The sequence below is a fragment of the Eschrichtius robustus genome, chromosome 3 (genome assembly GCF_028021215.1).
Source record: "Eschrichtius robustus isolate mEscRob2 chromosome 3, mEscRob2.pri, whole genome shotgun sequence".
Taxonomy (NCBI): domain Eukaryota; kingdom Metazoa; phylum Chordata; class Mammalia; order Artiodactyla; family Eschrichtiidae; genus Eschrichtius; species Eschrichtius robustus.
Window position 1 is genome coordinate 170975718 of NC_090826.1, and position 22179 is coordinate 170997896.

Below are 22179 nucleotides of genomic sequence, written 5' to 3' on the forward strand. Positions count from 1 at the left end.
TTTATCATTTGTTTTGTTTTGATTCAAACTTTCACCAAAAGATTTAGCTTTATGAGGGGAAGCTCTGATCTCATCTTGCATGGATCTAACTTTTGTCTCTTATGCCATACCTGATCACGTGGCTATTAAAATCCAAGGCTAGAGCTTTTGTCTTTATTGGACAGATATCCTTAAGTCGGATTCTGGCTTCAACTCACCTTTCTGGATTTGGGATTTCACTTCATTTCTGGCCTCTAAGTATTTTCTTAATTTCCTGCCACACTTTTTGAAGAGTCCAAAAAGTTTGACAGAACCACGTAATATTATGCCAGAGCTAGAGCACTTAATAGAGGTAAATTTATGTTCCCAGAACTCAGCACTTAGTATGAGCCAGGCCCTCATTACTACTTACAAGGATCATAGCAGAGGCTCAAGGATGGCAGAGGAAAGGGTGACTGACAGACGGAGTCTTTTTGGTTTCTGCCTCTCTAAGATGTGGGTTGGTATGTGCCAGCAGACTTGGCTCTGCAGGCACAGACCTCACAACAGGAGGTTAATAATGATACCAAGATTTTTGTATCTGGTAAACCCATTGCATCCTTTTTCAGGGAGCGACATTTAAAATATTCCCTGCCTACTTGCAGAGTTTAGAAATTTGTAGCAATGACATCCTAGGTTCCAGATTTTATGTGTGGCACTTTTCCTTCCTAATCAGTGTGTGTGTGTGTGTGTGTGTGTGTTTGTGTGTATGAGAGAGAGAAGGAAGGAAGGAAGGAAGGAAGGAAGGAAGGAAGGAAGGAAGGAAGGGAGGGAAGGAGGGAGGGAGGGAAGAGGGAGGGAGGAAGGGAGGGGTGAGGGAGGGAGGGATGGGAGAAGGAGGGAGAGGGAGGGAGGAGGTGGGGGAGGGAGGGAGGAGGGAGGGAAGGGGGAGGGAGGGAGGGGCGGAGCGAGGGAGGGAAGGGAGGGAGGGAGGAAGGGAGGAAGGAAGGAATGCAAATAAGCAAACTCCTGAATTCCATTTCCATCTTGAGTGCCTATTTCTGCTCTGTCTACACTCACTCTCCTGTGAGTGGGCTCTTATTAATCCTGTGCCTCAGGGATTTGTTGCTGCTGTCTCCAGCTGCAGAGCTGCTTAGGCCTATGACTCCTGCCTCCTGAGGAAGCCTCTCCCTCACTCCCATGTTTGTTTCAGCCTGAGGGTCAGTCTCCGTGGATTTCTGAGCTGAAGCTGTTTTGAAATATTGGAAGCTCATCCTTTTGTTCCTGCTCCTGCTTTCCGACCCTCCAGAGATTGTCTGCCCACAGCCTTTGGTTGTTGCAGGCCTTGCGGAGTGGATCATCCTGCTGAATCTTCTGAAGTGTAGGAGGGGCTTCTAGTGTTTTCCTGCCTCTTGTGCGCTTCTCTCAGGAAGGCTCAGTTGAGTTGTTCATGGTTTCATGGCTTAATAAGTTCTTAAAGTTGTTCTCTTTCCTTCTCTACCCCACATAAGGCTAGTGTTTTTGTTGGACTTTTTTCCTTTTACTTGGTCCTTGTTTTCTGGGCCAGACATTTATTTTTCCAACATAGATTTTTTTCTTATCACAGTGAGGGAAATGAATTCAGTGTTTATGGATCTGCCAAAAGCAACTGTTGTCCAAACAGATCTCGTCAACTCTCACCTCTCTGAGTTGGATCATCTCACTTGAAAAGCATTTTCCAAATAAACCAAAAGTCTAAGCCAGGCCTGGGCTCACACGATTATGTTCTTGCCTGATCCCCTTCAGTACATCTCATCCTCCTTTCCCCTGACCTTGGTGTCCTAGCTCTGTCTGTTCTCAACCTGTCCAACAGGACACAGGCAAACCGCCACATCCACGATAACTGTTTTGCTTTGAAGGACATCTGATAACACCTTAAATATTCTATGCTAATCTTCCTGGCTTCTCCTCTCAAATAGCTCCGAATTGTGTAGAAGCTTTGGTATAGCTCTGCCAGTCTTTACATGGTGGTTCCCTGTTCCGGTTACTGTGTAACAAACCACCACAAATAGTGGCGTAAAACAGTAAAACAACAATCGTCTGATGATACCCAGGATTCTCCGGGCCAGAAATGGGAAAGCACATAGTGGGAACAGTTTGTCTGCTCCACGACGTCTGAGGCCTCGGCTGGGAAGATTCAAAGGCTGGGGGTAGCGAGGTGATGGTGAGAGGCTGCATCATCATATGTCTGGCTCCTGGGCTGGGAGGTCTCCACGTCTAGGACTGCTGACTGGACCCCTACACGTGCCCTTGCTGTGGGGCATGGTTTCCTCACACAGCGTGTCCTCAGGACATCGTCCACTGTGGGTCAGCTTTCAAACATGAGTGTTCCATCAGTCAAGGTAGACACCTCAATGCCTTTTCTGGTCCAACCTCAGATTGTATGGGTTACAAGCAAGTGACAAGATGGAAGGAGAATCAAGCCCTCAGACCCACTTCTGGATAGAAGCATCAAGGTCTCCCTGTGGAATAGGAGATATGGTTGTGGGCATCTTTGGAAACAAACGATCTGCACAGTCTGCCCTCCAGCTATAATTCACATCATTTCCACATACAAAATCATTCACTGCTCCCCAAACCCCTACAGTCTCATCCCATAGGACATCAGCTTCACGTTTAGGATCTTGTCATCTTACTCAGGGCCAGGGCAAATGAGGCTCCTCAGGTGCAGCTCCTTAAGTCTTCTCCCCTCCATCCCCACCCTGAAGATCTGTGAACTAAAGAAACAAAGAAAGGGCCTGCGTTCCGCATCCCCAGCATATGACAATGGGGCAGATGTGGGGCAATTGCTGTATTCCCCAGTTGCTTTTATTTCAGATGGTATCATAGCTTTAAGAGGATGCCTTTTTTGTTAAGACTATTGACTCTCTTTTCAAATTTTTTAAAAATTTATTTTATTGAAGTATAGTTGATTTACAGTATTGTGTTAATTGCTACTGTACAGCAAAGTGATTCAGTTATACATATATTTACATTCTTTTTCATATTGTTTTCCATTATGGTTTATCACAGGATATTGAATATAGTTCCCTGTGCTATACAGTGGGACCTTGTTTATCCATCCTATATATAATAGTTTGCATCTGCTAATCCCCAACTCCCAATCCATCCCTCCCCTCCACCCCTTGGCAACCCTATGTCTGTTCTAAGAGGATGACTTTTAATAGGTCCCTGCATCTGGTTCCCTCTGGGGGTGGTGAGGTGCATTCCTAGATGCCAGTCAGCCATCTGAAATCTTGCTTCCTGTCTCTGAAAGATATCTTTGGTTCCCAGTTCCCAGTCTGATCTAATCTAATCCCCTCTTTAAGTATATTTAGATAGATGTGCATCTCCTTTTCTTTTCTACATTTGTCTAGCCTGAAGAAAACTCTCTCTTCCTGTCATGCAATGTCCTTGTTTTTGAGAGCAAACTACTCTCTCTCTCACTTTCTTTGCACAGTAAGACTGAAGCACATAGTAAAAAAACAGTCTTAAAAACTCATGCTCTCAAAGGCCTATTAAAACATCTATAACAACAGCCATTCTTCTGTAGGCAATAAGCTGCTTTGATTTGCCAAGGTCAAAATCCTGCCTGGCTCACACTTGCTGGAGACCTAAAACTTAACAGCGCCTGCTCTGGCCTCACCAGAAGCCTCATTCTCCATGTGTTAGTTTGGCCTCTAGATTCTTATCTTTACCCTTCTCACGGTTCCTGCCAACTCACCAGTATGTTAGGGCTTTAGGGACTAATTAAGAATACCCCTTTCTTACTCTCCTAGGTTTGGAAGCAATTGATAGGTAAGAGACAGATGATAGTTGAACATAACACCAACTTTATTATAGATATGACATATTACAGGATATGGCTTAGATGCGTAGCAGCAAAGAGCTTTTTAATAGTTCATCCCAGAATTAAACTCACCCACCCAGTTCCAGACCTCCCTCCACGGGACAGATCCTGATGGTTAGTTTCTCTCATGTCTAGGATTGCAGGTCTCTGAGGGAAGGCAAATCTGAAAAAGACAGGCCAGAAGAGGTTATCTGGGTATGCGCCACTCTTTCTCCCATGCTTACTAACCCAGGCAGTTATCCTGCCTCTGGGAAAAGGCGGGCAAGTGACAGGAAGTGGGCAGGAATGTTACTTCTGGGGAGGTGCCCTTGTGGGGAATGTGAAGCTTGGGGAATAGAGGGTCTCCTTAAAACAAACAAAAAACTGTCATCTGGAAGGATCCAACCTGTAGACCATCTGTCGGTGACCTACTTACCTTGATGGGAAGAAGCATATTTGGTAAGGAAGTTCTGAGACATGTCCAACCTGAAGTCACCAGATACCTATGTCTTGATCCCTCCTCCACCCATTCCCACACTATCAGCAGACTTGGAGCTAAGTGCCCCACTCAAAGGTGCTTAATAAATAGCAAAGACCCAACGCGGGAACACACACATATACTACAGAGAAAAAGTGAGAAAGGAACCAGCAAAAAGGCAGATGAAAAATACATGGAAGAATAATAACCCAGGTGACAGAAGTTGTTTTCAGCTAAAACAATGAATATGAACTGTCAGAACTTGGGGAAAAATGGAAGATAAAAAAATACTACAGAAATGAAAAACCATTTTGGAAGCAGTGAGACGTAGAATAAGCACTATAGAAAGCAATAGGTGATGTGGACGGCAAGCTTGAGAAACTGACCAAGGAATTTAAAGCAATTAGGAGGAAGATAATAGATACAAACAACAAACAATAGAGGTACTTCATGTACATACTAAGTGCTTCCTGAGGTAGAAGGCAGACAGATGTATCAGAAAAAAATATTCAAAGATATAATAGAAGAATTTATTCTGAAATATTCTAAAGGAAGATAAGAAAATCTGCAAAACAAAATGGAAAATTGATATGGAGCAATCAATATATACATTCTGTGAAAGTTTCTGAATATCAGGCAAAAGAAAGAATCCCATAGGCATTCAGGCAGAAAACAGACTCATCTACAAGGAGCAAATGTCAGGCTGGATTCAGATTTCTTTACAACAACATGCAGTGCCAGGATACAGTGAATCAATGTCTACATAGTCCTGAGAGATAAAGTAAAACATGAACCTAAGAATTGTATACCCATCTAAGTTTTGTTCATTTATAAAGGCAACATAAAGACCATATATATATATATATATATATATTTATATATTTATATATATATATATATATATATATATTTATATATATTTATATCTCCATCCCAAGAACACTTGAAAAAAACCACTAAATGATCTGGTCAACCAAAATACGAATGAAGATGAGTTCAGAAATTCAAAAGCCATGGTATGAAAAGACTCTTAGTAAGCATTAAGCCAACTGAAATATAAAACTAAAGCTAATACAATGGAGCAAACATAATCTTTTTAACAGAAGGTGCTGGAAGAACTGGACCATCGCATGCAAAAATAAATAAATCTAGACACAGACCTTATACCCTTCACTGAAATTAATCTCAAAGTGCATCAGAGACCTAAATGTAAATTGCATAACTATAAAACTCCTAGAAGATAACATAGGAGAAAACCTAGATGACCTGATGTATGGTGATGATTTTTTAGATACAACACCAAAGACACATTCCATGAAAGAATTGATAAGCTAGACTTCATTAAAATAAAAATCTCTGCTGTGCAAAAGACAAGAGAATGAGAAGACAGGTCACAGACTGGAAAAAAATATTTGCAGAAGTCACAGCTGATAAATGACTGTTAGATAAAGTACACAAGGAACTTTGAAAGCTCAACAATAAGAAAACAACTAATCATATTAAAAATAAGCCAAAGACCATAACACACATCATCAAAGAAGATAAACACATGGCAAATAAGCATGCTTCACATGTACACCTATTAGAATCTCTAAACTATGGAACACTGACAACACCAAATGCTGTTGAAGATGTAGAGCAACATGAGCTGTGAAACATTGCTGATGGGAATGCAGAATGATTACAGCCACTGTGTGAAACAGTTTGGAAGTTTTTAACAAAACTAAACTTACTCTTAACCATACGATCCAGCAATCATGCTCCTTAGTATTTACCCAAAGGAGTTGAAAATTTATGTCCACACAAAAACCTACACATGGCTGTTTATAGCAGCTTTACTCATAGTTACCAATACTTAAAAGCAACTATGATGTTCTTCAGTAGATGAATGGATTCATGAACTGTACCTCCAGACAATGGAATATTATTCAGTACTGAAAAGAAATGAGCTATTAAGCCATGAAAAGACATAGAAGAACCTTAAATGTATATAACTAAGTGAAAGAAGTCAATCTGAAAAGGCAACATACACTGTGATTCCAATTATATAACATTCTGGAAAAGGCAAAACTGTGGATATAATAAAAATATCAGTGGTTCCCAAGGGTTGGTATTGGGGGAGAGTGATGATTAGGCAGAGCACAGAGGATTTTTAGGGCAGTGAAAATACTCTGTTTGATATAATGGTGGATAAATGTCATTAAACATTTGTCCAAAACCACAGAATGTTCAATACTAAAGGTGAACCATAATGTAAAATATGGACTTCGGGTAATTATGATGTGTCAATGTAGATTCATTACTTGTAACAAATGTACCACTCCAGCACAGGATTTTGATAATTGGAGAGTCTATTATCTCCAATAATAGGTTGGGGCTGGTGATATGTGGGAAATCTCTGTACCTTCTGTTCAATTTTTTTGTGAATCTAAGACTGCTCTATGAAAATTGTTTTAATTTAAACAAACCCAAAATTTATCACCTAATAAAAAAAAAAACTAAAGCTAAATCACTTTCAGAATTCTATGTACAGAATAGAATGTAAATTCTTTAGATACTAATGAGACTACCATCAGAAAAAATTATTAAAATGAAATTGTCCCCCCCCAAAATTTTACAGAACTTATGGGCTAGCAATGTTAGAAGCCTAGGGAAATGGAACTCTCATACCTTTTTTTTTTTAATAAAAGGAAAAAATAAAATTGTCTTTATTTGCAGATGGTATGATTGTCTACCTAGAAAATACTGGGAAATCTATGAAACAAGTATAAGATCTAATAAGTGAATTTAGCAAGGTCAGAGGATAGCAGGTTAATATAAAAGAATCAATTACATTTTTATACACTAGCAACAAACAATCAGAAATTAAAACAAAAACAATCTCATGAATTTTTGACAGAAGTATAAATTTGTACAATATTTTTGGGTGGCATTTGGCAGTGGCTATAAACAGTTTTAAATGCCCATACTTTTTGACTCAGTATTTCTAGGAATTTATGCTCCAAAAATGAGCAATGAAAAATGTACAAGGATTTTTACTACAGAGTGTTTACATAAACAATCACAATAATGACCACAATGATGATGAAATACAAGTGGATAAAAAAGGAAACTAAAATCCATCAGTGGATATGAGGGTTGCTTAAATAAACTACGTACATCTCTACTATGAAATAGCATAAGCAGGTAGAAAGAATGAGGTAATCATATGAGAACTTTCCAGAATAATGATATAATAAAATTATGTGATGAACTCTAGAGGATCAGCATTTGAGATTTTTTTTCATGAAACTGTTGCCATTGTCCACATGATACACTTGGTGGCAGAGTCAATATTTAAAGTCAAGTCTGCTCATTTCTGAAGTTCATAGTATCATTTAACTCTTCCTAGCTGGAAAAACTTGAATAAGTTATTGACTTTTCCAACCTCAGTTTTCTCAGGATAGATAATGTCAGAAAAGACATTGGAACGTGTCTGAAGGGCACCCGTGAAGTTCTAGCTGCCATCATGCCTCCGATGTCCCAGCTCCATTTCGTTATATGACTCCACTGAAAATGGAAGGCACCATCTACAGGGCAGGATGAGCTGCAGACACTTGTTCATAATGTTTCACATAATTTCCTCTGCAGAAAAGAACTTAGTTTGTTCTGAGTGCTTTGCTTACCTCACATTTTAAAAAGTATAGCCATCTTTGCCATCTATATGACATTCTGGAAAATGCAAATATATGGAGACAGGAAAAAGATGACTGGATACCAGGGGTTAGGGAGGAGGGAGGGCTGAATAGGTGTTGTGCAGAGGATTGTTAGGGCAGTGAAACTAGTCTGTGTGATACTTTAATGGTGGATACACGTCATTGTACATTTGTCCAAATCCATAGAACGTACAAGACCAAGAATGAACCCCAATGTAAATTATGGACTCTGGGTTACAATGATCTGTCAATGTAGTTTTATCAGTTACAACTAGTGTACAATGCTGGTGCTGGATGTTGATAATGGGGGATGTGTATGGGAGAAGGTTATATGGAAGCACTGTACTTTGTGATCAGTTTTGCTGTGAACCTAAAACTGTTTCAAAAAATAAAGTCTACTTAAAAAAAAAAGTTTAGCCATGCATTGGATACTCAAATTCCTCCAGAGATCAGGCAGCTAATACAAAGAGTAAAAGCAGGTCAGCCTTAAGAAACATTTTTGTACTGCATGGCTTTCTTTTCTTTCATGCTTCCCTTTTTGATAGACATGGCTCCAAGAAACATCTCACTTTCCTCGTGCCTCTCTGATTTCAGGTCTTACCCCTCTCCCCTTGCTTACTAAGTTCTAGCCATCCCAGCCATCTTTTACTCCACGAAACATCCCACTCATTTCTCTGCTGTAGGGATTTTGCACTTGTGGGCATTGCCTGGAATGCTCTTCCCAGTTCTACTCAGGGCTGGCTTCTGCTGTCACTTAGGTTTCAGCTTAATTTTCATCTCTTTGGAGAGGGCTTCCATGACCATCCCATCTAAAGTAGTTCCACAGCCGTTCCATAGTACAAAACTGTTTGAAGCCCACTGGAGTAGACAATTTATTTTCAAAATAGCCTTTATCACTACCTGACAACTCCCTTCCTCCCTCCCGCCCTCCCTTCTCTTCTTCCTTCCTTTTTTTTCTCTCTCCCTCCCTCCCTCCTTCTTTTATTCTTTTGTTCATTCTTTCTTTTAATTTCCTGTTATCTCCTCTAGAATGTAGGATCTACAAGAGCAGGGTCCTTGTCTCTTATTCTCAGCTATATCCTTTCTTAGACCAGTGCCTAGAATATGGCAAATGTTCACTAAACATCTGTTGACTGACCAATGGCTCTCACTCTCCTGATTGATCAGTGGCTTCCTATTTCCCTAAGATTGAGTCCCAAATCCTTTACCTGGCTGAGGAGACTTTCAATAATCAGTCCTTTGCCACCCAAAGCCTCATCTCCTTCCGCTCTACCACCCCAAAGTCCATTCTCCAGGCCTTGGCTCATGCCATTCCCTCCTCCTTCTGGAGCCCTCTGTGCATTGGGGATATGGCAACCAGTGGGACAGACATGGTCTCTACCTCCCACATGGACAGTAACACCCAATTACCACAGCATAGACACAGAGGAGTGGGGAGCCTAGGACTGAGTGCTGGGATGCTGCACTATTTAGAGATTTAGAGAAGAGATGGAGGAACTATCAACGAGATATAAGGGAAACCAAGAGGGTACATTGTTCAGTGGTCAAATGGAGAGTGTCCAAGAAGGAAAGCAAGGTCTTTAGCAACAAATGTTGCTGAGAATTCCAGCAAGATGAGGATAGAAAACCAATGGATTCAAGAATTAGGAGGCCATGAGTAAGTTTGACAAAGCCTTTCCAGTGGCTTTGGTGGAGATGGAGATGGGATTGGAATGAGTGGCAGAGAGAATGGAATTTGAGGAAATAAAGACTGTCACAATTTTTCAAGTTTTTCCTCTGGAGGGGAGACGAGAATGAAGCAGAAATAATTTTTCCAGCACTGGGGAAGAATCGAAGTGAGGAAAGGTCATATTTATTTTGCCATTTTATTTTTTTAAGGCTTAAATTTATATTTCTCATGTGTCTTGAATGTGGAGAAGGGGAGAAACCATTCTTAGCACTTTATAATAGGCATGGGCTCTTGGCCAGCTATTGACCGGAAGTATCTGCTTGCAAGTGACAAAAATCCAACTTATACTTGCTTGAGCAAAGAGGGAAAATGTATTGGTTCACATAGTCAAGTTGGAACCAGAGACTTGAATTCCATTAGTGATTCATTTCTTTCTGTTTCCTTTCCTACTGCAGATCGAAGGGTATTGGAAAGGAAGCAGCGGGAAACATAATTACCAGGGGCTCTGAGTCACACCCTCACTGCTTAGTAACCAGACAAGGAATGGAAACCCTTTCTTTACCAGATCCATTCTGAAAATTCCAAGAGAAGAACTCTGACCCATCTTGGATTAAGTGCCCATCCCTTGAATCAAGCACTGTGACTAAGGGATGAGGAACTATGATTGGCTCAGCCTCCATTACATGCCCATGTCTGTGTCAAAGAGGACAGGGTATCTCATGAGAAGGAAGCAGGGAGGGAGTTCCAGACAACCTAAAACCTTAGCTGACCTATTTCAATTGCTGGTTGTTACAAATATAGTACTTGCTTTCTAGAACTCATGTTGATTATGGATCCATGGCTTCATAATTACAATAACAATGCCTTTTATTTGTCTATGTATTTGTACCTTCATTATCTTATTTGATGTTTAGAACATCAAATATGCATTAAGTAGTATGAAGTTCTTATTTCCACTTACAGATTAGGAAACTAAAGCTCAGAAATTTAGTGACTGGTTTAAGTTGTACAATAATTTAGTGTTGGAGGCCGAGAATCTTAGTTTCCCTCTAGACTTTATTTCAATACTCGACACAACCTCTCATTTTGCAATGGTAATAAAGTTATGTCTCCCAGTCCAGTTACTCCAATTCTCTCTATTCTTCTACCATGTAATAACAGAAGATAAGGTCGTGATGGACGAAGAAGGATAGCAAGGATAGCTGAGAAGTTTGAAGTTGTATATTCATAAAATATTTTATTTTAAATATTTTAATATTCATAAAATATTTCACTAATCAATATTTTACATTCATAGTACGTTAATCAATAGTTAATTAGTCCTAAGCTAATTAGATTATTTGAACAAAGGGGGAATAGATGATCTTATAAAACCTAGGGTAATAGAAATAACTGTGAAGGGGATTCTACTGTGTTACTTACTAGAAGTCAACAAGTCTGGGAATGATGATGGCCAGAAGTTAAGGAAAGGAGCCACTATTTGTTGATTATCTACTCAAGGTGCCCTGCAGGGCCCTCCACTATGCTATCCTTTTTGATTCCCATCACCATTGTGTGAAAGAGTGATGTCTCTATCTCCAGATTATAGATGAGAACATAGACCACAGTATAGTGTAAACATAGCTTTTAAATACACTGGGAAACCAAAAATTCTGTGTGACTCACTTTATTGTGATATTCGCTTCATTGGGCTTCATTGGGGTCGTCTGGAACCGAACCCCCAATATCTCTGAAGTCTTCCTGTACTTATTTTATGGGGCTGTTGTGAGGATGAAATGAGATAATGACTATAAAGTACTCAGCACAAGGGCTAGGCAGAGAGTCAGAGCTCAATAACCAAAAGCTCCCACTCCTGGGCAGATATCTGGAGAAGACCATAATTCAAAAAGATACATGCACCCCAATGTTCATTGCAACACTATTTACAATAGCCAAGACATGGAAGCAACCTAAATGTCCATCAACAGAGGAATGGATAAAGAAGATGTGGCACATATATACAATGGAATATCACTCAGCTATAAAGAAGAACGAAATAATGCCATTTGCAGCAACATGGATGGACCCAGAGACTGGCATACTGAGTGAAGTAAGTCAGACAGAGAAAGAGAAATATCATATGATATTGCTTATATGTGGAATTAAAAAAAAAATGGTACAAATGAACTTTACAAAACAGAAATAGAGTTACAGATGTAGAAAACAAACTTATAGTTATCAGGGGGTTGGGGGGGAGGGATAAACTGGGAGATTGGAATTGACATATACACACTACTATATATAAAATAGATAACTAATAAGGACCTACTGTATAGCACAGGGAACTCTACTTAATACTCTTTAATGGCCTATATGGGAAAAGAATCTAAAAAAAAAAGAGTGGATATATGTATATGTATAACTGATTCACTTGCTATGCGCCTGAAACTAACACAACATTGTAAATCAACTATACTCCAACAAAAATTAAAAAAAAAAGCTACCGAAACCTCAAAATTCACAGTAACTATAAGATGCAGTCTAAATTTTTGGCAATTAACTTAGATTATATATTTATAACCTATATACATATAGATGTGTATGTATACATACACACACACACAAACTATATGTATATTTACACACAACTATATATATATGTACACCCAGCGATATGTATGTATATACATACACACACAGCTATATATATCAGAACATTTTCCTTAAGTGCTTTTGGTTGACATCCTTAGTCTTTAGACTTTCTTGAAGTCAGGAACTAGGCCCTGGGCAGGGCACTGCGCTTCCTCAGCCGCTGGCTTTCTAGTTCCACTGACTGCCCTTCTGGGGCCATGACATAATTCTTCTTATATACCTTTGGTTAGGAGAATGACTGGGAAACAGGCACAAGTGATATATTTCTGCTGCTCTCAGGTTTTTCCTGCAGTTGTGAATGACAGAGAAATGCAATCAGCGGGGACTGTGTTAGCGCTGTCAAGTGACCTCCAAAAGGCCTTTCTCTCTTATTTTGACTGCTTGGCTTTCTGTCATAGGTTACATGTCTCAGGGGTTTCGTAGTCTGCAGTACTGGGGCATAGCTTCTTCTTGTATTAGAGTGTGTCGTCTGTGGCTCAATAGCAATTTTGTTACACATGCTGTATTACTAATATTAATACTAATACTAATCATGTGGCCCTCTGGACCACTTCGTTCTTCCCTTCTCTTGCCCACTCTCTTCTTCATCCCACACCTTCTTTTTCTTCCTGTCTGCTTTTTTTTTTTTAAAATAAGCAGTTAACATTTATTGAGTGCTTACTATTATAATCTGTTACAATAGCACTGTTATAATCACTTTACACCTATTAACCCCTTCAATCCTCACAACCTTATGAGAGGGCACTATTATGATCCTCATTTTACAGTAGTGAAAACAGGCCCAGACAATTAAGGAACTTGTGCAAGACCATTCAGCCTCAAAACTTTCATCAGCCTATATCTCTTTACTGCTTTTTAGTTTTTGATCATTTTAATACTAATTTTTGAAGAAGACTTTATTTATTGATTTATTTTTGAAATAACAGTGGTGTGTGTTTTTTTTTAATTTTATTTTTGGCCACGCCGTGGGGCATGTGGGATCTTAGATCCCTGACCAGTGCTCGAACCCGTGTCCCCTGCATCGGTAGCACAGAGTCTTAACCACTGGACCTCCAGGGAAGTCCCTAGAGAAGACTTTAAATGATCAATTTCCTCAAGTTCTCAGTGTAGGGATATTTTCCTGGAGGTGGGAAGGGAACGCATCATAGGTTCCCAGAATTTCGAGGATCATCTGGTATAAGGTGGAACCCTCAGATCCAAGAAGTTTTTGCATGCTTGTTAAGGACCCTCGGGGACCATTAAAAGACAAGATCATGCTTTACAAGGCTAAGGCAATGAATGGGACTAGAATTAGAATGTTCCCTGAATGGATCCTGTGTCTATTTTGGAGTGAGATATTTTTATTCATCTCCAAGCCAAAAGCAGATGTGTTTTTTTAGTAATGGTTAAAGTTCAGGGGTTGGGGATGGGGGAGGGAGAAGAGAGATCATCAGACTTCACCCTCAGATCTTTTTTGGAATGAGACAAGAGTATAAAACTAAAACAAACCAATAAAGAAACCTGCAAGCTTCCCCCACCCAGCTCCCTGAACTGACCAAGAGCAAACAGTCATCTTCAAGGACCCGGATCCTTGGTTTTTCCCCGAGTCCTGGGGACAGTCCTTTTCTGGGTAACATTTACTTGGAACACAGCCTGTTGTCAACAGAAAGGCTCTATTTGGAATAAGCCTTCACGTAGGTCAGTCACCGAACTCTATCAGGTCATGCTGGGAGGGACCCATGGGGGTGAGGAGAATATTCTCTCCAATGGAGAACGGAGACAAGTACACAGAGGAGGCCAGCCTTGTCCTCTTTGGTGGCCAAGGGACCTGCACCTATGAGAGAGAAACTGCATTTCTGAGAGCTGGGAGGGGGTGCCAGGCTCACGGAAGTGTGATCTGAGCTCTCCCCCAGGGCTGCCTGCAGTTCACCTCTGGAAGGCGACCTTGTGAGCCAAGTTCCTAAAGGCGGCCAGGGATGATGCTGGGCCATGAGGGGGTGACGGAAGCGAGAGTGTGCCCTTTATGAAGGCTGTGAGCAAGAAAAGAGGATAAAATAGCTATACCACGTGTGGTGGTGGAGTGGGAGCGCCAAGTGAGCAATCAGCTCAAACTTCGCAAAATGCAAGGCAGGAAGCACCCGGAAGGGCAGGGTGGGACGGGTCGGTGCTCCCAGCTTATTAGGGAATCTGTAATGAATCGGGCGTCTGGGCACGTAGGCGAAGGTGTTCCCGTCCACCGCTGCGAACACACCCCGCAGCAGTCAAGGTCCTTATCACTAAAAGCCAACAGTCACGGCCCGGATGGACTGGAGAAAAGGGGTCGTCGGGTGAACACCGCTTGTGTTTAGGGGGTGTCTGTGACGAGGGCCATCCAGGCACGCCCCCTCTTTTCGGCAGCTCCCCTCTCTGCCCACTTCCGTCCTTAGAAGGACAGACACTGGCCCGTGGCCACGTGCCAAGGGAGGCCGAGCCGCGAGGGAGGGGCAGGGGTCGGGGAGGCGGCGAAAGGTCCCTTAGATACGGCCGCCCGGCCCTTCCTTTAGACTCTGGACGTGCGGGGACCGGGGCCGCTCGGCCTCCGCCTCCGCCTTATAAGAAGCCCGGGCGCCGGCGGGCAGGGCGGCCCGGGAGGCGGGGACCAGGCCACGGCAGAGTCCAGGGCGCCGCGCCCCACCTGTGGCGGCGGGACGATCGGCCGGGCGGGGATGGGCCGCTACTCGGGCAAGACGTGCCGGCTGCTGTTCATGCTCGTGCTCACCGTCGCCTTCTTCGTGGCCGAGCTGGTGTCGGGCTACCTGGGCAACTCCATCGCGCTGCTGTCCGACTCCTTCAACATGCTGTCGGACCTGATCTCGCTGTGCGTGGGGCTGAGCGCCGGCTACATCGCCCGGCGCCCCCGCGGGGGCCTGAGCGCCACCTACGGCTACGCCCGCGCCGAGGTGGTGGGCGCGCTCAGCAACGCCGTCTTCCTTACCGCGCTCTGCTTCACCATCTTCGTGGAGGCCGTGCTGCGCCTGGCCCGGCCCGAGCGCATCGATGACCCCGAGCTGGTGCTCATCGTGGGCGCCCTGGGGCTGGCCGTCAACGTGGTCGGGCTGCTCATCTTCCAGGACTGCGCCGCCTGGTTCGCCTGCTGCGGCCGCCGCCGCCGCCAACAGCAGCGGCATCAGCAGCCGGCGGCCGGGGGCGGCCCTCGCGGCGTCTTCCCGGGTCCCCAAGGCGCCGAGGGCCGCTGGCACGCCGCCGCCCTGCCAGCCCCCGGCCGCGACTCGGCCGTGACCCTCCGCGTGGCCTCGGTGGACGAGAAGGGGGCGACCGTGTTCTCCAATGTAGCAGGTGCCTTTCGGTTGCATCTTCTGGACCGCGTTGCCCTTCCCTCCCCCGCGCGCCCGGTCCCTTCCTCCTCGCCCCACGCCCTCTTTTTACCTGTCTGCTTTAAAAAAAACAAAACAAAAAAAGAAAAAAACCACAACTATTTCCTCTGCCGGCCGGCCTTAAGTCTGTGCCGCTAACTGAACGTATTCCCCCGTTTCTTTTCTTTTTCCTCCTGGGTCCTCGGGCCCCCTTTGCTTCTTTTCCCCTCCCCCTATTCTCTTTGTATGGGAGTATTGATCCTCTTGGAAATCAGTTATTATTATTGGGCAACAGATAGCACTCCCCACCCCTCCCTCCTCCATTGGATACTATCTGCACTTTGTTTTTCTCCCTCCCCCTTTGCCCATCCTTCCGTCCCCCTGGGAGTTATGGGTTTGGGGTTGGGGGGTGGATTCCCACTGCCTCTTTTTTTGTTTGTTTGTTTGTTTGAACTTGAATGAAAGTGTGAAGGAAGTCCAAAGGTGAATCACAAGGCTGATTTAAAGGCCAAAATGTGCTACTCTGCTGTGTGTTTGGAGAGGTGGTGGTGGTGGGGGGGAGCTGATGAGGTAGTGGGCTTTGAAAATAACAAAACGCTTTTTTGAGTCCATTGGTTCTTTTTGTTTGTAGAACTTATACACAACACAAGGTTTCTTCTTTGAATGCAGGTGATTCCCTGACTACGCAGAATGAACCAGAAGAGACTATGAAAAAGGAGAAGAAGTCCGAAGCCCTGAATATCAGAGGTAGGATTGACTTGGGGTCAAGCTGAAATCCTTTTCAGTGTGACACATATGGACTGGGCTGGACTCTTCATTTCTATTTGCCTTTTCATAGGTGTGTTAGAAAGTAGGCTGGTTACACGCAGAGACTATTACCTAGGTCTCTTGCCCAATCACGGCATCGATTCTGGGGGAGACAGAGTTGCTAATGATTTATCCTTGCTCCACTTAGGCCCATGCTCACGCTGCCTGCTCCAGAGTCTCACGGATCCCTGGCATGCTACCGCTTGATTTTGCCCGCCCGTGGATATTGCTAACATAAAATGCAGCCTGTTTGAATTGGATATCATTTTGATAAAGGTTGGAAGAGCGTAGGTGGGATCTATCCAAGGTTATGCCCCAAGTGACCTTGCTGACTGACCCACATTGCCTCACTTATTTTGGCCAGAAAACTGCTCCTGAGATGGTCTGTTGGTTCAGTTGAGTCTCTACCTCAAGGTCCAAAGAGGGGGGTTCTGGGGAGACAGAGGAAGACACATCACTTGCATCCCTCCTACCATGCGCTCAAGGTCACAAACCCAGGGCAAAGTTTAGCCCTGGGAGTTCAAAAGTGGGTCTCTTACCAGACACCAACATGGTACACTACATCTCCCCTTTCCAAGTTCTTGGGCACAGATTTTGCTTCAGAGTGATTCAAGAAAGCCCAATTCCCAATCTGATGGAGAATTTCAACAGAAGTTATGCAGCCCTTTACCTTTAGATGGTGTGAGGAAGCCTGAAGTGGGGCTTAGAGGTAAACAATGCAAAGAAAAACAAATAATGCAGGAAACGCCTTCATTGCTGAGAGTCTCACATCTGTTTTACAAAGTGATGCCCAGAATGAATCTGGAGGTAAAATCAGAAAAGAACAACAGCAGCACATGAGCTCCTAAAAATTTCTAAATGAATTAGTTAAAAAAATTTAACTGCAACAGGGGAATTCCTAAAAAACATGGTGGTGAATCTTTTTGGAAAGAGCATCTGTGATGAAAACTCATAATCCTTTAGTTTATCCTTTTATTCAGGTTCAGTTTAAATATAAATATATATATATAGAATATATATATTATTACTATGTATTACATATATAATATATATTAATAACATATATATTCTATATATATATATTTAATGGGTTTTTAAGATGGAGTTCACCATCATAGCGCTTTACCTTTTCAAAGCACATTCTGTTTTTTATTCTTTCTTTAATTGAGATATTATTGGCATATAACACTAGTTTCAGGTGTACAACATAATGATTCGATCTTTGTATGTATTGTGAAATGATCACCACAGTATAAATATAAATACGTGAATAACAGTGTCTGGTTAACATCCATCATTATGCACAGTAACAATTTATTTTTTCTCATAATGAGAACTTTTAAGATCTATTCTCTTGGCAACTTTCAAATATATGGTACAGTATTATTATTTTTACCTTATTTTATTTATTATTATTTTTTAACACACATTTATTGGAGTATAATTGCTTTACAATGGTGTGTTAGTTTCTGCTTTATAACAAAGTGAATCAGCTATACATATACATATATCCCCATATCTCTTCCCTCTTGCGTCTCCCTCCCACCCTCCCTATCCCACCCCTCTAGGTGGTCACAGAGCACCGAGCTGATCTCCCTGTGCTATGCGGCTGCTTCCCACTAGCTATCTATTTTATATTTGGTAGTGTATATATGTCCATGCCACTCTCTCACTTTGTCCCAGCTTCCCCCTCCGCACCCGGTGTCCTCAAGTCCATTCTCTACGTCTGCGTCTTTATTCCTGCCCTGCCACTAGGTTCATCATTATAGTCACCCTGACTTACGTGGCATCTCCATGACTTATTTATCTTATAACTGGAAGTTTGTACCTTTTGACTCCATTCATCCATTTTGCCCACCCCTCCGCCACCTCTGTCAACCACCAATCTGTTCTCTGTATCTGAGCTTGCTTTTTTTTTTTTTTTTTTTAAGATGCCACATACAAGTGAGCTTGTTGATTTTGTTGCTCAAGGAGACGTTTGTCCAGGTGCAAGCACTGCAGCAAAGGGTCCCAGGTCCCAGGTCCCAGCCTGTCTCACCACCATTTAAGACACACATATAGTGGGGTGAGGAGGGCTTAGGCAGGCGGATCTGGTTTGCGTTCTGTCTCTGCCTTCCACTGGCTATGTGACCTTGGGCAAGTAACGTTCCCTCTTTGACCTTCAGTTTCCTTATCTACATGAGGGAGATAATAGCAGTGCCGACATCTCTGTGTTGTTGTGAGAGATACATGGCTGATGGGAACAGCACAGAGGATTCGCTTAATGAATCGCCTTCCCATCAGTTCTGTGCACTTACTTCTCAGTGGGTTTTCAGACGTTGTTTCACGTCCTCTTTTTTTTTTAAATTTCTACAACATTTTATTTTTATTATGAATTATATATGCATAATAAGTGACTCAAATTTCAGCTAGACATAGAAATAACAAAATAAAACATCTTTTGACTAGCATGATAATAAGACATTATCCCTGAAAGTCTTTGAGATGGCAACATGCAACACAAATGTATTCAAGATAGCTGAGTCACTAACAAGTTTCAGAGCTACAGATTAGGTCACATCAATTTCCAAGCGTTCTACTGACTCTGTTATTCTATGATCCTGACAGTCAATAGCAAAAAGCAAATCACTGCAGTATTTCAACAGTTTATCCTGCCATACACACATACACACACACACACACACACACACACACGCGTACACACACACCGGCTATGTTTTCGTTAGATTTTTTTTTTTTTTTTGTATTTCCTTCAAGACTTCTTTTTATTTATTTATTTATTCATTTATTTATTTATATTTTTGACTGTGTTGGGTCTTCGTTTCTGTGCGAGGGCTTTCTCTAGTTGCGGCAAGCGGGGGCCACTCTTCATCGCGGTGCGCGGGCCTCTCACTGTCGCGGCCTCTCTTGTTGCGGAGCACAGGCTCCAGACGCGCAGGCTCAGTAGTTGTGGCTCACGGGCCTAGTTGCTCCGCGGCACGTGGGATCTTCCCAGACCAGGGCTCGGACCCGTGTCCCCTGCATTGGCAGGCAGATTCTCAACCACTGCGCCACCAGGGAAGACCCCTTCGTTAGATTTTTATACACATTTTTTTCTAGTATCACGTCCTCTTCAGAACTAGCCTCTTTGAGAAGTGAGGCAGATGTTATCCTTATTCCCATTTCACCAGTGAGAATCTTGCTTCTCAGAGAGGTTGACTTTCACAAGATCCATGACTCACAGAGACTGTCAGGCCTGTGACTCTACATGTAGCGCACCCGTCTCCCACGTTGCCTGACAAGCACATCCTCTTCTGCAGCCTCCTTTGAGTTCTCTGCTTGGAACACCTTTTCTCTGAGTTTCTCTGCCTGGGACTATTGCCTTTTGAAGTCTGTTTCCTCTTCAGAGTCTTGCACATCTCTCGAGAAGCCTTTCTTGAGATTTCTTATCACAGGGAATAATCCTCCGTCTGGAAGTTACTGACGCACTTATCCAGAATCCTGCCAGTGGACTGAGGTCCCCAGAAGATAATGACCATCTTTGCACGGGAGGCCAGAAAACACACAGCAATATCTCAGGAATTTAGTGAAATGAAGCTGTAAGCAGTTTTTCAGACTGAAGGTCACGATAGTTTGGGTTGTAAAATTAGTTTAGTAGAGTATGATCAGCATTTTGAAAACTAACTAGAATTGAATGAAATAGAATAGAAAATAGTAATAAATCCCGTGTAAGGATAGGTTTTGTTTTTTCAAGAAACATTTGTTTCAGTGTGTGTTTGTGCCTGGGCTAGGATGCAAAATAAGATTCTTACTGTGGATTATGTGAAAAATAAGTCTGAACACTCTTTTATATAATTCTTAGGGGCCAGTAATGAGATTTCTCAGAAGGAGAACCTGAAACTGGAATTTAGGACTTAGATGGGGCAGGATGCACAACGGTTCTCTAGTCATACTGTGGAGATTTATATCCCCACACACTTTCTAGCTGTGTGCTCTTGGATAAGTTACTAAGCTACTCTGTGCCTCAGTTTCCTCATTTGTAGAGTGGAGAGAGTAACCACTTTAGAGAGTCCTTAAGAGGACTTAATGTGTAAATACATGCAACATACTTACAACAATGTCTGGTGCATATATGTTAGCTAGCATTACAGTTATTATAATTAAGTAAAAGGCAGAAGGTAATCTATGTCGTGGAGTTATGACTGATGAACCAGAAAATAGTTTTTTATTGAGTGCCTAGATTGTATGCCTCCAGTGCTAAAATACAAACAAAGGAAATGCAGGGTACGACCCTCACCTTCATGTTACTTACAGTCTAATGGAGGAAACGAGGCTGACATCCATGAAAAAGAGAATAACAGATGGTCTCAGGCAGTGAAAATGATGTCGAGTGCATATAGGAAATATTTGGTCTTCATAGTTTTATGGTAGTATTTTGTACTGTCCTGGAGAAGGTTAAAGCTTTGATCTTCAGTTCCTCCTGGAGAAACAAGCCGTAGAGACCAACTCTTGGGAACATTTTGAGTTTCTCTTTGTGGCTGAGGACAGGGACTGGGGAGTAAGAAGCTCCTGTAGGGGTGGGGTGGGAAGAAGGGGGCACAGAATTTAAAAATGGGACTACTTAATGTATTTATTGAATCGGGACCCTATTACCATAAGTGAACACTCAGCCAGAAGGAGATGTGCGGATTCTTTTTATTCTTGTATTTTTTTGGTGGCGGGGGGAGGTTGCCACAAACTACATTTAGTGTGTTTACAAAATGCCATTCGACCTATGATGCTACTCAGAATCTTAGAAGCGCTGCCAGGAGGAAGTAGCCTCTTCTAAGTGAAACTATTCAGTTGCAGCCATGAGTGAGTTGTTAGTATTGTAGATGATTATTAATTCCACTGAGTGAATCTGGGATACATGGAGGGACAAAGCAGATCTTTCTTAATCCATATACTTTCTTCTAGAGCAGCGCTTTGAAAACTTTTATGTGCATTTCAGTCACCTGGGGATCTTATTAAAATGCAGAATCGATTCAATAGATTGGAGGTGGGGCCTGAGATTCTGCCTTTCTCAGAAGCTTCTAGGTGATGTTTGTGCTTCTGGTCTGCAAACCATACTTTGGAAAGAAAGATTCTGATGTTGCTTTCTGTAAAAAAAAAAAAACTTTGTGTTTATACTTTATAATCCTAACAAATCTCCACCCCATTCACTAAATCCCAGTTCAGTCTATGTCCAACAAACAATTGGACACTTAGATCTTCTTTAGAATTACACGCTTTCTGTATCATAACCGAAAACTTTCGAAGTGGTTCCCTTAAGTAAAGGCATCCACAATTTTTGTTATTATCTGTAGAATTTAAATGTTATTTTATTGTTACAAAGGGCCCTTTGTTTAGTGAGAATGTTGCTGGACACTGTGGAGGACCTCTTAAACCAAAGGCAGTTTAAGTGACCACAGGCTAAGTGAGAAGTAAGTAAATGCATTTAGGGAAGGGGAAAATGGATCAAGGTAGAGGGAAGACAAAGAATAAATAAATAAATAAATAAAAATATTATATTTATCCTGTAACAAACCATAATGGAAAAGAATATGGCAAAGAATATGTGTACCTGAATCACTTTGCTGTACACCAGAAACTAACACAACGTTGTAAATCAACTATACTTCAATTAAGAAGAAAAAGTTTGGGAATTCCCTGGTGGTCCAGTGGATAAGACTCTGTGGCTTTACTGCCGTGGGCCTGGGTTCGATCCCTGGTTGGGGAACTAAGATCCCACAAACCACGTGGCA

The 22179-nt window shown here is 42.3% G+C and overlaps 1 protein-coding gene across 2 annotated transcripts in view; it reads left to right on the plus strand.

Moving 5' to 3' along the window:
* SLC30A10 (solute carrier family 30 member 10) overlaps positions 1 to 22179 on the plus strand; it is a 41978-nt gene that overhangs the window by 10937 nt on the left and 8862 nt on the right. The window contains exons 1-2 of one of the 2 annotated variants that reach the window (XM_068538539.1): positions 14963 to 15593; positions 16280 to 16357. In XM_068538539.1, the coding sequence (XP_068394640.1) occupies positions 14963 to 15593; positions 16280 to 16357 (709 nt within the window). Of the gene's footprint in view, positions 1 to 14962; positions 15594 to 16279; positions 16358 to 22179 lie in introns of those variants that run through there. The other variant, XM_068538540.1, reaches the window with a different exon arrangement.